Source organism: Rhipicephalus sanguineus, unplaced genomic scaffold (genome assembly GCF_013339695.2).
Source record: "Rhipicephalus sanguineus isolate Rsan-2018 unplaced genomic scaffold, BIME_Rsan_1.4 Seq5721, whole genome shotgun sequence".
In the NCBI taxonomy this organism is placed as follows: domain Eukaryota; kingdom Metazoa; phylum Arthropoda; class Arachnida; order Ixodida; family Ixodidae; genus Rhipicephalus; species Rhipicephalus sanguineus.
The window spans coordinates 1-15,594 of record NW_023615536.1 but is presented as its reverse complement, the minus strand read 5'-3'; the positions used below and the strand labels follow the sequence as shown (position 1 = coordinate 15,594).

General features: G+C 44.9%; 1 protein-coding gene across 1 annotated transcript; it reads left to right on the top strand.

The window, feature by feature from the left end:
- The first annotated feature begins 2,093 nt into the window (after nt 1-2,093).
- LOC125756737 (uncharacterized) lies at nt 2,094-12,995 on the top strand. Its single transcript, XM_049411652.1, has 3 exons — nt 2,094-2,310; nt 2,379-2,563; nt 11,460-12,995. Exons 1-3 carry the CDS (start codon nt 2,295-2,297, stop codon nt 11,718-11,720), a joined length of 462 nt encoding a protein of 153 aa, XP_049267609.1. The 5' UTR covers nt 2,094-2,294; the 3' UTR covers nt 11,721-12,995.
- The last annotated feature ends 2,599 nt before the right edge of the window (nt 12,996-15,594 follow it).

The window sequence follows — 15,594 nt, the reverse complement described above, 5'->3', positions numbered from 1 at the left end:
GTAACTTTTCGAATTAGAAAATAATATAGGTACTATTTCTTGGCGCACGCGCATGCAGGCACTTTGGCTCTGTAGCTTCCACAGTGGTGCCAAGAAAAGTTGGTAGTGTTCCGTTGTGCGCGTTTTCTGTTGGCACGTACCACTCGACTTCATGTAGCCCTTTTTTTCTTTGGTGTGCTGCACTAAAAAGGAGCCAATAACGGCGAAAATTTCGTGTGCCGTGTATCTTTAGTTTTGATTGAAGCTTTCGGGTGAAGTCTCACTCATATTCGCCGCTGCATGCTGCAATCGACATTGTTCTGCGTATGGCACTCTGCGCGGAAGTACAGCAGCAGTGAGCTGAAAAAGAACGTGGATACAGGTGCCTCGTCATTGCAAGTCGAAGCACGGCGCGACCACGGCCTACGCACTTTGCTTCGAGCTGCGGATCTGTCGAGTGACCCTTGTGCCAGCGAACGGAGAAACTTTATTCGTTATGCATTATTGGTAGGGCGTGCCTAGTAAAAACATGCACAAACAGGTGGAACTGTTAACTGTTATCAATCGGGCGAGCGGCAGAGACAACGCTACACTAACACACCGGCTTCACGCATCAAAACACAGCTGAGGTCTCTTCGATTTGGCTGCACCGGCGGAACCAGTTCAGCGGGTGCAGCACCGTCGTCCTCGTTTTGCTGGTGCCGCGCGCGCCCGCTGCACCGGTTCCCTCGTTTTGTCAAGGTGCAAGCGTAGTTCTGCACGAGTTCTCTGCCGGCCTGCACTCGCTCAAAAGGAGGTGCAAAGAAGTGCAGCATGGCGCCCTTCCTCCTCCCAGCTTGGAGCAGACGACGCTGCGTGTTGTTGTTCAGGGCGTGCAAAAGCAAGTTAAACTGCTGACGATCTGACGGGTAATTTTAGCCACGTCTTTCCGGCAGCTATTAAGCCGGACCTTTTACATGTCTCGTGAGCATAAAAATTCACCGTACATGACGGCAATATGAATGATACAAAAAAAAGTAATAAAGATGTGGCGCGATTCGCGATGCTGCTCTCTCAGTTCGCCTTTGCGAAATCGTGAAGCTGATGCGATAGGAAGTCTTCTAGAAATACTTTTGAGTTTAAAAATGTATTCATCAGGTGAGCGTGCGTATACATGTGTCTTAATGGTTTACAAAAATTGTCACATTCGTTCCCTATAGTCTAGCGTGAAGTGGCGACGGCCAGTAAACCCTTTGAACACAAATTTGCGAGCATCACACTTTCCAGATAACTGAACATTCCGGTAAGTCCGTCTTAGCGTCGGTCAAAGGACCTCAGATACTTTTCGTTTTTATTGTTGTAGGCCTCGCACACGCTTTCATAGAAGGCCGAAACCAGCGCAATTTTCCGCCCCTGAACCAGTAAACGCCTCTAGATAGTCTGAACAGTCTCTTGAAATTACACTTCGTGTAACCTGCCGACGACGTTCTCGTACCCGTGAACAGGAGTACATCTTCACGTAATCAACATGCAGGCGACAACAATACACCGTCAAACTATGGTCCCTAGTCAAACTCCTCCTCGGAGTCGCTGTGCAGGATCGCCATTGTTCCCGAATCGTCCCCGCCTGCAGTACGTCAAGCAGTTCCATAGGGCAGGCTACGAAGAGGTGCCACCGCGGCAGTGTTTTGGTAACTAACACCAGCGTACACGCCGCGTCGGCTGCATCGCGTTCGCAACACGGCCTGCTTTGATCTTCGGTGTAGCCGCGCGCGGTAGTGCGCCAGTCGGGCTGCAGTCGGCTGTTGCTAACGCGCGACGCACGGCACTTTCCAAATAGTCAGGCGTGCAAGCAAACGAAGAGACCTGATGTCCTGAAAGCGCGTACGAGACCCGCCAACGAAAGCGTATCCCCGGAGTTCGGGGCTCTCCCGGTTTGGCGCGAAACCGGATCTGACGTTACCATAGGGAGGTACTCCCTGCCCCTAGACAGGTACTGTTGTAGCTAGGGAAAGATCCGACGATTCCTCGGCCTTGTCCCCAGCCTTTACTTGCCTATGTTCTACTCGGTACCCGTACCTCACCGCAGTCGCCGGCTTTGTTTGAGTTATGCCTTCTTTGCGCGGGTAGTGATAGGCGACAGCCAGGTTAAATTCATGTGCAGGAGTCGCCTTCACTTGAAAACATCCGTCGAGACCTGCACATTTAGTTTTGGTGGTTTTGACGCTGTGCGAATGGCTGAGGCCGTCTCTGCGATGCACTTTCAGCGCGTAGACTGTCGTTTTGTACGTTGGTGGTAACGACGTTTGCAGTGCCAACGCGGACCCTCAAGATATATGCGACAATATAGGGGTACGTATTCTGAAATTGTGAGATGCTTGGCATCAGTCACTGAAGGTTGTATTTTCTTTACATTTTAGAAGTTAGTTCTGCAACTGCAGCACGATGTGGCCCCCGTGGTGTATACGTCTTCAAAGTGCTGCCACGTTGCTCCAGCTCTGAAGACGCCGATGCAGAGCGCCAGATCAAGAAAACGCGCTTGCTGAACCGCAAGCTGACGGCTACGCTGAAACGCCTGCCGTGTGTTCGAATCTTGAACGCCGAGGTAAGTTTACGCTGACATACTGGTGCGCGCCGCTGAGGGAAATGCCGTACCGTCGTGGTCGGCACGCAGCTTTTTTTAAGAACTTTTTAGCCGCGCTAGTTGCTCATTGCTTGCGGTAAAGTGATGCGGTAGAGGTCTTGCGGGTTAAAGTACTGACATGCCGACCACGACGGTATGGCATATCCGTATTGCTGCACGGTAAACCTGCACTGCCAACAGACCCGATTAAAGCGGTATGTAGATGCGTACCGTCCGCACCGCATTCTAACGAATTTTAAAACTTAGTTGTAAGTGCTCCTAGCAATTTTCTCCCGTGTATATGCGTTCATCTGAAATACCTGACTGTTGTTATTGACAAGGCGTTCACACGATGTTGAGATACAGGGAAAATACCGAAATGAAGGTGACAATGCACGTTAAGCAAATACAGTGAAAACGTGCACACCTTTTAGTGATCTTGCATGTGGCCATTATACACAGTGGAAAACAAGGCCTTGAAATTTAATGCCCTTTCTTTAAGACGGTGACATACATGGACAGTGAGGATGCTTTTCAGTATTTAGATTTAGCGGAGTGAGGCAACGTGGTGCCATTTTTAGTAGAGGCATTTGAGAATACATGGCTTGCATGTGCCGTCACATGAGCTGGCTCGTATGTTAGAGACAATGTTGATAAACCATTCCAATGTCCGTGGAATGGTTCATCAACAATGGCAGTGGTAGTGACACAAGCATCCTAGCCTTTCTCACCGAAGGCCACTAATAGAGTAAGACAGTGTTTTCAAGGCATGGGAAAAGAAATGTTTGACTGAAACATCAGTATGTGGTGATACCAAATTCAGAAAACCGCCAGTGTCTGCATCTTCTCAGTGACAACCAACTCACTATGACGTTGTTAGGTAACTTTTGTTACCCTTGAATAAATGAAAGCCCACAGGTCACTGCTATCTCGATCTGTTTCAGTGGACGAATGAAAACCTGTCGACGAAATGGGTTCATGTATGTGAGGTACCTTTTGAAAAGGCAACAATTAAAATTAACGTTTCAGAACCACTATAGGCCCCTTGTTCACAATAAAGAATGCGAAGAGGGTGATTATTTATGGCCTAGGTGCCAGTGGGTGCTGGTGTATATCCTGGGTAGGTCAACACATGTACAGCTAAAGTAAGTTGCACACATACCACATTTGAGATCAGATGTATAAAGATTTTCTTCATTGCGATTAGAGCAGTGGTGTCCAAATTAATCGCTTGGTTAGTAATGAATAATTATCCACCAGTGTTTGAGCATGTCTTGCCTTTCTCAAGGCACTTTTTATGGTGTTTTGTTGTTTGTTTGAACTTTTCGTTCCACTAATGTAGGATGTGTCACAGTTCACGCATTTTGTGGGTAACCTCCTGGAAACTATTTGTCGAAGGAGCACTTTGATTCTTTGGGAGGACAAACGGGAACAGCAAAAGTATGTGGGCATCCCATGGTGCAGGGAATAAGCGAGTCACTTGCAAGATTTTTTTACACTAATTGTGTGAGAATTTCCCAGATGCCAAAAAACTAGGTAACATGACAGCTCACACATGTTAAAGACCTCTTGGAGCAATAAAAGTTACCAGGGGTAATCTACAAAATTCCACGCATGAACTTTTATACGACTTATATCAGTGAGACTAGAAACCTCAAACGAAGTTCATCGTCAACAAACAGTGCAGCAGTGTACAATAGACAAAGAAGGGAACGGTTGTCTTTGTTCCCTTCTTTGTCTGTTGTCCACTCCTACACTTTTTGTTGAAGATGGATTAGCAACTAGCCCAATCTCAAAGCTTGCCTCAGATGAAGGATTCAACACCAATATTCACACTCGTTCGGAGCTTTGGCAATTTTAGAGCCCTGTAAAAGCCGTTTATTCATCAATAGAGAGCCATTGGGTGTTTCCCAATATGCCTTACAAGTTTGCCATTGAAAGTTCTGTCTACGTTAATGCAACAGCTTAAACATAATAATTCTAAGTTAGAAACACAGACAACTGGCTAGAACGTGCTATCATATCCTAGTGGAAATGGAAGGACCGTAAATTATAGTGATAGAATCTAGCACACTTTTTGCAGTTTCAACAGGATTTGCATTTTTAAAATGTGTTTCAATGTTGCAAAAACCGGTTTGTTGTGCAGCCTGGTCGACAGGCCTTCATACTGTGCAAAGGAGCCATTCGGATTGCTGTACAGTCTTCTGTTCTTTACATGCACCATAATTCGTGCTTGATATTACAATCTATATTATTAGGCATCCCCACTTTATTCTATGCTTTTTATAAGGCAAAAGGAGTGATTGCTGAGAGGCGGCTTTGCCATCACTGTGACTAAGGGAACTGGCAACCTGTGTCAAGCCGTGGTGCTTATGCGCAGTGCGTATACATGCTGAGTGCACAAACACGAACCACAGCAACAGGGGCTTTATAAGCACAATGTTGCTTTCTTATAGATAAGGCCTTGCTCGTTTGCTGGCGTATTATTGCTATTGTGCTAAACTACCACTGTTTACAATGTGTTGTGTGTATGACTGAATTGGTGCGTAAAATTGTGATAAAAATTTCGAGCCATTCCATTTTGTGAAGGCAGGTTACCAGTGAAGCTGTCTAGCACATAACACAAAAATATGAACAAATGTATGAACTCGTTTCTTGTTATGATTGGTGGTAAATGTGATGAAAGGTACACACACACACACTTGTTGTCTTGATCGGTGGGTCATTATTTTTTGGTCATGGTGATGACGACGGCCTTATTGTTGCTATGATGCGCAATGATCAGCTTGGTTACAACCTTGCACATGTTCTTAGCCAGAGTCTCATCTATGCCTGTCTGGTGGTGAGAGGTGCGGTTTGTACAAATTGTGTCGCACAGGAAGCCAAAGCATTCTAACACAAATTGCATAACTACGGTGGTTTGTTTTTGTGTTTTATATTTTTTCAAATTAGAGGGTAAAAATTGGGTGCTATTTTTCAAGCTGATAATTTGAGAGAAATCACATTTTTCGTGGAACCATCATTGAACTGCATGTTTTTGGGGGGGTTTAGTTTAGAAATGCTACATGAAATACATTTACACAAATTGATAAGTCAAAAGGACAGTAAAGAGCCTTGATAACATCTAGGAAAAGACACATTTAATTCACAAAAAGCTGATCACCGATTTTTTACGCGTCCTTGTTAACGTACATTGCCATTTGCATGTGCAGCATGTTGGTCTTCATTCGAGAGCTGTCTCACCTTTGGATGTTCAGAGGCATCCACTTCCACCTTGAGCACCGCACCGTGCAGCCAACGCTCCGCGGAGCGTCTCTCGCGGGCGGCTGGGGCACGCAAGCGCAGTGACAACTGTAGGTGGTGCCTTCGCCGCGTCGTCTGCTAAAGCGCAGCGGCTCCGCCCAATCGCGCTTGCTCTTCGATGAAGGTAACTTAATCTCATGGAAATCGAGAAGCGCAGCGACTGCGCCTCGTTCCGCACTGCTTTTTCTCCTACTGTTTTCTTTTTCTGCATGCGATCTTAAAAGTAATAAACCTTGGCCCGTGCATGAGTGAGATCGCCAAGCCGGGCTGGCACTCCCGCAACTAAGCTACTCAGATGCTTTGTGCCGTACAGTTAGAATATTCCCGCTACTCACACGGTTGTTTTCATCAGCTGAAAGTTTGGCGACACAAAGTCGACAATAAAAAAAATATAAGTTTGCGCTGTGAATTGAAGGCTCACGGAAAACTTTCTGCTTCGTGCTAAAGTTTTGAGCCAAGAAATATATAAAGCGATACGCGGTGCTTTGGGTCACCTAGCAATAAAAAGGGAGTCAAGCTTTATTCAGCGCCTGCTTACAGAAGTAATCATTTGTCAGCGGCGCTTCTTTGGTGAACTGATTGCGTGATATGAGTTCAGCTGAAAACTCTATTAGAATGCTTCTTCATTTTTCTGCATGAATGGTACGAATAAGCATGGTTGCACATGAGTAGCAAATTAGGGCGGCGTATTGGCGAGTTAAATTCGCTAGCGCATGAAGGCAGCAGTGCTGATAACACCTGAATGTAATGTAACTTCTCTGAAATTGGCAAATTGCTCACATCCTTTTGTTTTCAGGCGAGTAACAATCCAAACTTTCGCACATTTAAAGCTGTTATGTCAGACCTTACCATGCATTTATCGCCAATTTTGCGGCGCCTAGCTTTGAAGCTGATCAAAAACATTTGCGTGAGCAGCGGGAACATTCTGGCTACTGGGCTCAAAGGAGCTGAGTTGCTTAGTTGTAGGAGTTCAAGCGCGGCTGTGAAAGTTTACTCATGCACGGACCGAGGTTTATTGGTTGTGAGATCGCATCCAGAAATGAAAGAAAACACTAGCAGCAAAAGCTAGACGGAACAAGGTGCAGTCGCTTCGCTTCTTCTGAACCGTGCCGGATGCTGGATTTGCATGCGCATAGCAAGAGCGAAGTTAGCTTCACCGCAAAGCAAGTACAATTCGGCAGAGCTGCCGCGCTTTAGCAGACGACGCGGCGAAGGCTCCGCCTAGAGCTGTCACTGCGCATACGCGCTAGTTACCCAAGCAACCAAGAGAGGCGCTCCGCGGAGTGCTGGCCGCACGGTGCGGTGTTCAAGGTGGAAGTGGACGACTCTGTACCTCAGCTGAAAGAACCCTCTCAACATCACAGCTTTCATTAGCTATAGTCGGGTACAACTTTAGAAGGCAGCGGCATTTTCCCCTCAAAGGCGGATGCATACGAGCCTCCACCAATAGGCGCGCACTTCAGGTGACGTCATGAGCCGGACGGCCGGTGACCCCGCCGACGGAGAACATGCCTAACATGCCTAGCGGGACTATTTCTTTAGTCGCGGAGGCAATTGGCTGCTGCGCTTCGGTCATCTGGGCGGGGCCTCTCCTGTCTTCTAAAGTTGTACCCCACTATAGGCACAGCAATGTCATTGCAGCATTTGCTGGCCTCGGGTAGTGAGCAGCAGAGTCATGCCAATATTCAGTGAGTTCAGCAGCTGGTTAGTGTGGATTGCTTCCAGCAAGTACTGGTTGCACTTGTGAAGTGAATTCATGTTTTTAGTCTCTAAAATGAAGGTAGGTCAGTTGTTATGAAATGACTGTCTCAGCAGACAAGAGTCTCTTGCAATGGATTCAATACTGCTTGCAATTTCCATAACGTTAGGTGGTTTTCACCTTTGTTTGAGACGTTCCGTTTAACAGTGCAGTACCATTCTGTGGAGAGTTTTGTGCAAAACTCCACGCAGCATCTTTTCACTAATGTGGTGCTGCTGTTGGGTTACGTAGACAAAGCGGGTTTTACCAGTCATTGTTGAAAGCTCGCCGACCATCTGCGGATGATGGAGGATTTTAGCAAGTTTTGAAGGCGTCCGGACGGTTGCTTGCATCTGTGTGCGAGAGCAGACAATGCAGCACTGCATGTGTCACAACTTTGTGGGTGCACTTGTTCTAGCTTCCTACACGGTGATGTCGGTGTCCAACTTGTCGCCCAGAAACCGAAACCGAAAGTCGTTCATACAAATAAGGCGATGTGAAATAGTTTCGAGAGAATACATGAATTTGGGAGTGTGTCTCATGCTTCCTAGATCAATAAGAAATGTTTGCAACAAAGAATGCACAAGCCACAAATTTGATGGCACCACCCCTTTAAGTGGTTGTGTGTGAACTTGACGTCAATTTGGACACTTTGGTGGCTTTGTAACTCCTATCTAACAAAAATAATGCAACATGTTTTTAGAGATTAAGTTAGAGCACGTGCTTGGCTTTAATTCTGGGGAGTTTAAAGAAAATTGAAGATGGCCTTTTTTTTAAACTGAATTTCGAAGTATTTTATTTTTAGAGACGTTTCTTACCATATGCATTTATGGTTTGCGTCTGACACCATCCTCTGCAATCATACTTAGCACAATGGTTAACCTAATGCGTGGCAAATCTCTGGAAAATTTGGGAAATTTCGAGTATTATAGACGCGGAGTGAAAAAATCTGAAATTAGAGCATTATTGAGCAATGGGTGCCGTATTTGCAACTTCTTTTGCATAAGTTATGGGCAACAGAACTGCAACATAACATTTTATAAATGCACGTTACTCACAGTAAGCCAAGAAAAATTGACTCGCAGCTGCAATAATTTCTTTGTAGGATCTCGTCAAAATCGTATTTTCGGGAAATTCGCGAAAAGCAGTTCTGCTGAGTGAAGACTTCCGTCCAAATCTTTTTGACTTAGGCAAATTTTTTTTTTTCGCAAAACTAACATTGGTTTCGTGGCCCTAGGGACTCATACAGCAAAATATTTTTTTTTTTCAGCGAAATTAAAGGGGTCCACAGACATGCACCGATGTTATCTGAATACACTCTATCTGCTACAAAGTAGTAATCTTCATGTTTGCTCATGGAATCTTTATGAAATCGGAAAAATGTGGAACTAGCTGTACATTTGGTAATTTGCCCTACCTGCACGCTGTGGCACATAGGCTATACATAGGCGCCCCACTGATGCTTTTTTTAGTGTGAGCAATGGGGCCATAGTGGTCCCGAAGCATCAATTTTATGTACTTTTAAAAAATTTGAGGCGCGTTCTAATATGTTAATCTGGTACCTTCCCCATCTGACAAGTTTTTATCAGACTTTTGACTATGTAGTGAAGTGTACATCACAGGCTTGCTGTGTCAAAATTCTTCTATTATCCGCACCAGGCTCTTCTCTAACACTGTTGTCTTTCACATATGAACATTGGATGCTTGCACGTGTTCTCCATGTATGGCAGGCTGAAATATTCATATTTATTTTCGTTGGCTGCTGCTTCCTTGCGTTAGTGTCAAAGCAGTTGGGGCATTATACAAATGTGCAGGCAACCATTAATTGAATCTGAAATGCATGTGCCGTATTTACTCGAATCTAAGCTGATGTTTTTTTATAAAAAACAATGTGCGAAAGTGGGGGGTTGGCTTAGATTCGAGTACCATGATTAAGTTTTTTTTTTCTGGCCTTGCGAATTTCGAGTGTCGGCCTACAATCGAGAGCGGCCTAGATTCGAGTAAGTACGGTACATATTCTAGTACTGTCACTATAGCTTCAGTGGTGGTTGGTCAGCTTTCAGTAGTGATTCATCGTAATGGTGGATGCAGGGTGTCGGAACGAAATGTTTTTCGTTTCGGTTTTAGTTTCGTTCCACCGAAAAAAGTTCCGTTTCTGTTCCGGAACTAAAAAAATAATGTTTTGTAACGGTTCTTATTTTTATGCAAAAATTTGAAGGTAAAGTAACGATAAAAACATAGGATTTGTGGTAAACTTGCGCTCCTCTTAAGAACGTGGGACGGGTAAAACACGTTCTTCCCGCATTCTTCAGAGGAGCGCAAGTAACTGTACGACGAATTGCTACAGACTAGCGCGAGCTATGTGGGGTGTCGTGGCTGTGGCTGGCCCAGAAACCTGTCAGGGAGGAGACCAAGACAAACCAGCAACCATCTTTACTCCGCCGAGTCTCGGCCACAACTGCGAGCTGCGAGCGTGCCATCGTTCGTTTTCTTCTTCTACGGACGACGCGCTTGCAGCCGCCGCTTTTATACTTGTCTATACGCTTCTATACACTTATAGGAAGGAAGAACCAGAGGTCAGCAACAGGAAAGAGCAGGCAACCACAAACGGTGGCAGCAAGGCGGCTGCCACGACGACTGCTAACCCGAAAATGGATGCGGAGCCCCCAGTTGCCACGGACAACACCGGGACCTTGGTTACGTGGTGGACGAACCGTGCCGACGTGTGGTCGTGCATGCCACGTGCTGTCCGCTGTGGCCAAGGATAGCGGCTACTGCGCCCTCCTCCCCAGTTTCACCGGAGGGGAGGGGGCAGTATAGAAGCGGTGGCTGCGAGCGTGCTGGCCGTAGAAGAAGAGAATGATGAGCGATGGTGCGCTCGCAGCTCGCACTCAGCAGCCACTGGCAGCGGGCAGTTGCGGCCGAGGCTCGGCAGAGTAAAGATGGTTGCTGGTCTGTCTTGGTCTCGTCCCTGAGGGCTTCTGGGCCAGCCACACAAAACCCCAAAACTAGCACCCTTCCAAGTTACTGTATTTAAATTTCTCAAAAGTGAATTACGAATTTTCTGAGCAGGTTCTATGTTTTGTGTCAAGGGAGTGAGCATTTTCTCAGAAGCAGCCCGTCATCGAGGGTGCAAGACCGCTGTTCTGATAAAACAAACTTCAGCACCGAGAATGCCCTCTCCACACTAGTGTGACTGGCACACGAAAGTCCACTTGCATTAATATAAACAGCTCTGGTTGCCACTCTTTTCATTTTTCATAAAATTTGAACATCTTTACTTTGGAATTCTTGCATGAGATAAGCGCTAACACTATACCCTGACATATGTATTATTGCTCACGTTGCATGACCTCGGTTGTTCCAGGTCACCAAGTTTTCCCGGGAACTGAAAACTGATAAAAAATATTTCGGTTTCACTCTGGAACGAAATAATAGATAACGTTTGTTATTTTCGTTCCGGCCAAAAATATCTTTGTTTTTGTTTTTGGTTTTAGTTCCGTTCCGACACACGGGGTGGATGGCTATGTAATTTCAAGCTGTGATATTGGTGCAAGCCACATATACAGGGGCAATGCAAACATTCAAAGGAGCGTGTATTGATTTCAAAAGTTCCGGCTGAGCCCCTTCTAGCAGTGAAAAATTTTCACATTGCAGCATACTAGCAACACGTTATGTTGCCAAATTTTTCCATTATCTTATGAAACTGTAGGCTGTGGTCCCATGTTGTTCACTTCCCTTTCTTTTTGTTTAGTGACTTCAGTTGATCTGCAAGTTCTTTCTTGTCTCAATGCATCACATTTTTCCTAATTGCACTAATTTTTTTTGTTCCTACAGCATCGGTTTCTCAATTCCTCGAAAGAGCCACGACGTGCGTTCTTAGCAATTGATGGGTACCATGTGCACAGAGGCCAAGGGATCGATCAGCTGGCCAAAATCGTCAGTTCTCTTGCCCGTGACTTCGGACCTGGAGTGAAGTCACATGCACACAGCGAGCTGGGTATCTGCTACAGGCTGCTGAAGTGCAGCCACTGCAACACAAAAGGCCACGAAGTCCTGCGAGTGCAGCAAATTCCTTCGCCTACCTTCCCAACATGAACCAAGACTGCTTTAGATCATCTTATGTGTAAAGCAGCACACAAAAACAAGACATGAAAGGAGGAATACAATTGAACAGGCCAACCACTGCACTTGCAATTAGCTTATTTTGAAGGGAAAAAAAGGAGGGGGTAATACACATATGCACAAGTGCACAACATTCAAATTTTTTTAAGCACCGTTATGAGCAAAAGTCATTGTTGCATGTGGTGCACTTGTGGGTATGTACTATATACATATTTTTTAAAAGAATAAACTAGTGGCAAGTGCAACAGTTGTCCTGTTGAATCATATTAATCTCCTCTTGTGTCTTTTTTTCTGTGCGCTGCTTTACATGATCAGATGCTCTGTCACCAATTCACCCGACTTTCAACCTTACTGAAACTTGGCAAATGCTGCCTGCCATGAAACGGCCCTTTTCAGGGCCACCCATGTGTTGTCCGGCTGGTTGCGAATGCTCCCAACTGTTACCCAGATAGCCTCCTTGAAACTTGAGAGGAGTTGTGCGGCGCATGTTGACTCTGCTGGCTGTATATTACTTTTGTATAATTAAGATTGTGCCACAGGGTCTTTCAATTGAAAGTAATACATATAGCATGACCTTGCATTAATTATCTTTCATAAATGCTAATCACTACTCGAACAAATCGAGAACGTTTCTGTATTGCAGCAAATAAATGTAGAAATTGCATATGTCATCACACCTTTATTGCCCAAAAAATTGCATTTATTGCACATTCATCAAGCAAGTGACCTATGCAGGACACTATCTCTGCAAGCTCAGATGTGCACGCGCAGGCCTTGCATTTATGGCTTTGCTATCTCGGCAGCCCTCTGTTCTATTGCTACCTGTGAATGTGCCAAGCAGATTGGTCTGAACGGCATCACAAGTAGCTAAACACATTTTAGAGCGCAATGAACTGGGCTAGTTGGTACTACTTCATTATGTCACAGTGCGAGGAAAGAAGCCAAGGCACACAGTGCTGTGTCCCAGCTTTTTCCTCGTTCTGGGAGCACTGGAACAATGAACATTTGAGAACATTCACTTGGAGCTCCTACCATCACATTTGGCTACATGCTCCAAGCCCAGCTCGTCCAGACATGATTCAAGGCATCACAGTTGTGTTCGCATACATCATCTGTGTAGAGAACAAGTTATTTTGAATTGAAAAATGGCCATCCACCTGTTTTGTACAAGGCTACCAGGAAATCCATACTGATTTCTCAGAAAGGAAGACAAAAAATTCGTACTGTTCCTGGGCTCAAGCCTGGAACCAACACCTTTCCAGGCTGTTTCTCTACAACTGAGATAGCCAGTAGGCTAGCAATGGGCAGTGTAAGGGCCAATTAGTTGAAAAGTCAAAGCACACAGAATGTGGCAAATGGGTCCTGTGGAAACGTGCAGCAGCTTTTAGCAGAAGATTCTGCGTTAATATCTATTTATGAAAATCAACTTGAAAGAAAAAACATTACTTGCAGCTGGTTATAAGCTACTTATACCTACTGTGCTTTCCACAGAACTCATTTGTCATATTCAGTGTCCATGCGCTTCAAACTGAATTTGCCCTCGCACTTTGATTACTAGCATACTGGTTAGCTTAAATGGTAGAGCGACCACCCCGAAAAAAGTCGTTCTCGAGTTCAAACTGTGGACCATGTCAAATTTTTCGCCAACTAAAATGCTGTTCTTTATGAGAAATCCATATGAATTTTCTCGTAGCTTTGTGCAACAAATGGGAGTGGATGGCCATTTTTACATTCATAACCCTTTCTATGTTGTGCAAAACTCCGCTGTTATAAACGAGTCATTTTCTAGCAGCCAACAGCACATCATAGTGTTTGTAGATCTGGAGTGCTTCCCAATACGGACCACTGAGAATGGCACAGTTGCATTGTGGGGCAAAAGTATATGGACAGTTTGTGCCACTGAGCAAGCTTATGTTATGAGGCCCAGCAGCACATAGTGCTGGCATTGTTGACATAGTTCCTTGAAAGGCAGTGGGGGTTAACATAGGCTGAAGTTGAGGCATCTCCGTTGTAGTGCAGACAAAACGGGTGCGGATAGTTCGTTCATGCTACTGAGAGAAAGTAACGGAAGACATGGCAGCAACACACAAGGCAGGCCAACTGCACCAAGGCGGATGAACTGCAAACAAGAGAGCCACATGGTGTTTCTAAGTGTCAGGCTGTACGTCACGAAAATTTAGCTCAAGAAAGTGAGCCCATAGTGTGCACTATAGGTGACCGCATCTGTTTGTATATAACATGGCAAATAAGCTGATTGGTACAAACTGAGTGAGAAGAGTTTAGCAAGAGTTTCATGCCACGTCTTGAATGTGCTTGAAAAAGTGCGTGAGCCAACATGTTAATAGGCTGCTATCGAACAATGTATCTAGTTTTTTCTTTTCTAGTAAGACCTGTATATCCGAAAGTTGGCCTCCCAGACAAATATGTATTATGGGTGTCATACTGTCCATTTGATCACGATGGGACCTGACTGGGTAGAATTCTCTACTGTGATTATTTACTGTATGCAAGTTGCAGAAACGAGTCAATCACTGTTGAGAAATTTGACCCTGATTGGGCTTATTGCGATCAGCAGTGCACCATGTGACAACGTATCATCCGAGTTAGTTCTAAGTATGGTCTACATCCAAGCCGTGGATGGATCAACCTGTAAACCTAAAGCGGCGGCACTTACGACTGCAGTTTCGCAAAGTCGTACTCTGTCTTGCTGCAGCTTTTAGCACACCATTCTTTCTATAACTGTTTGAGACGCTTTGTATACAACTGTCTACATCACATGTTTTGCTAGTCGTGTTGACTAGTGGCTAAGAAAGAACAAGATACATTTAAGAGTGGATAAATTGAACCTCCTGTGTAATAGATCTGTTTTCGACTTCATTTTGCAGTGTACTGTTAAATATAGTCAATTAGCAGAAGGCACTACCATGTTTGATGTTCCGCTTTTTCCAAGTCACCTAAAAAGTATAATTTATCTTTGCTCGAAATGATCATAACCAAAAAAAGAAAAATTAGTACTGTATTTCTAGCCTGAGATTTCATTCTATTTTGCAAAAAGCAGAACATGAATGACTTCAGGTGCAATGCAATTGCAGTTTAATCAGATTAGGTTACCTATAAAGCACATACATGACAATATTTTTGTTGCAACGTCGAGTCCCTTGAGATAATGTGCAACTCTGACGAATTACAGGCAGTTCATTCATAGATCGCGTCTGAAAGGGTTTAATGTAGTCGAATGAAGCTCGCACTTGATCGAAAGTTCAACCCGACTTGCAGCTCAGTGGTAGCAAGTTCTACTGTGCGTTTAGTTCTGATTTTTTTTCTTTTTTTTGCCGAAGTTATACAGAACACACCCTCAATTGGTGCGCTGCTGGCAGGCACTGATTAGTTACGCATGATATGCTACCTTTAGGTAGCGTAGTCAGTAACTCTAGCACTGAATACGACGAAATCAGCGTCTGTAGGTTGAACTCTTCCAGAAACACCCCCTTGTCGTGAAAACCGAGCAAGTTGTAGCGCAAGAATTTCAAAAAGCTTACGTTGCGAGGGGTGTTGGACGTGAACAATTTGTCTATCAATAATGCAATGTCCTGATGCACTGACAGCGCAGCGGTCATCAAAAGCAAGCTATCGCTTCCATTATAGCACTAAAAGCGCCTTCAAAGCAAAGCGGTCAAATTGAAATCACGGTTTACATGTATGTACAAAAAAAAAGAGGGGGGGGGGGCAGTCATCGACGCCCATTAGCAAAGCAATATTTGTTCGCGGCAATACCTAGTACATCGATTTGCGCACAGCTTTAGTTAATAATTTTGTGTGGTACCCGCCAGCGTGACAGCATGTGTCA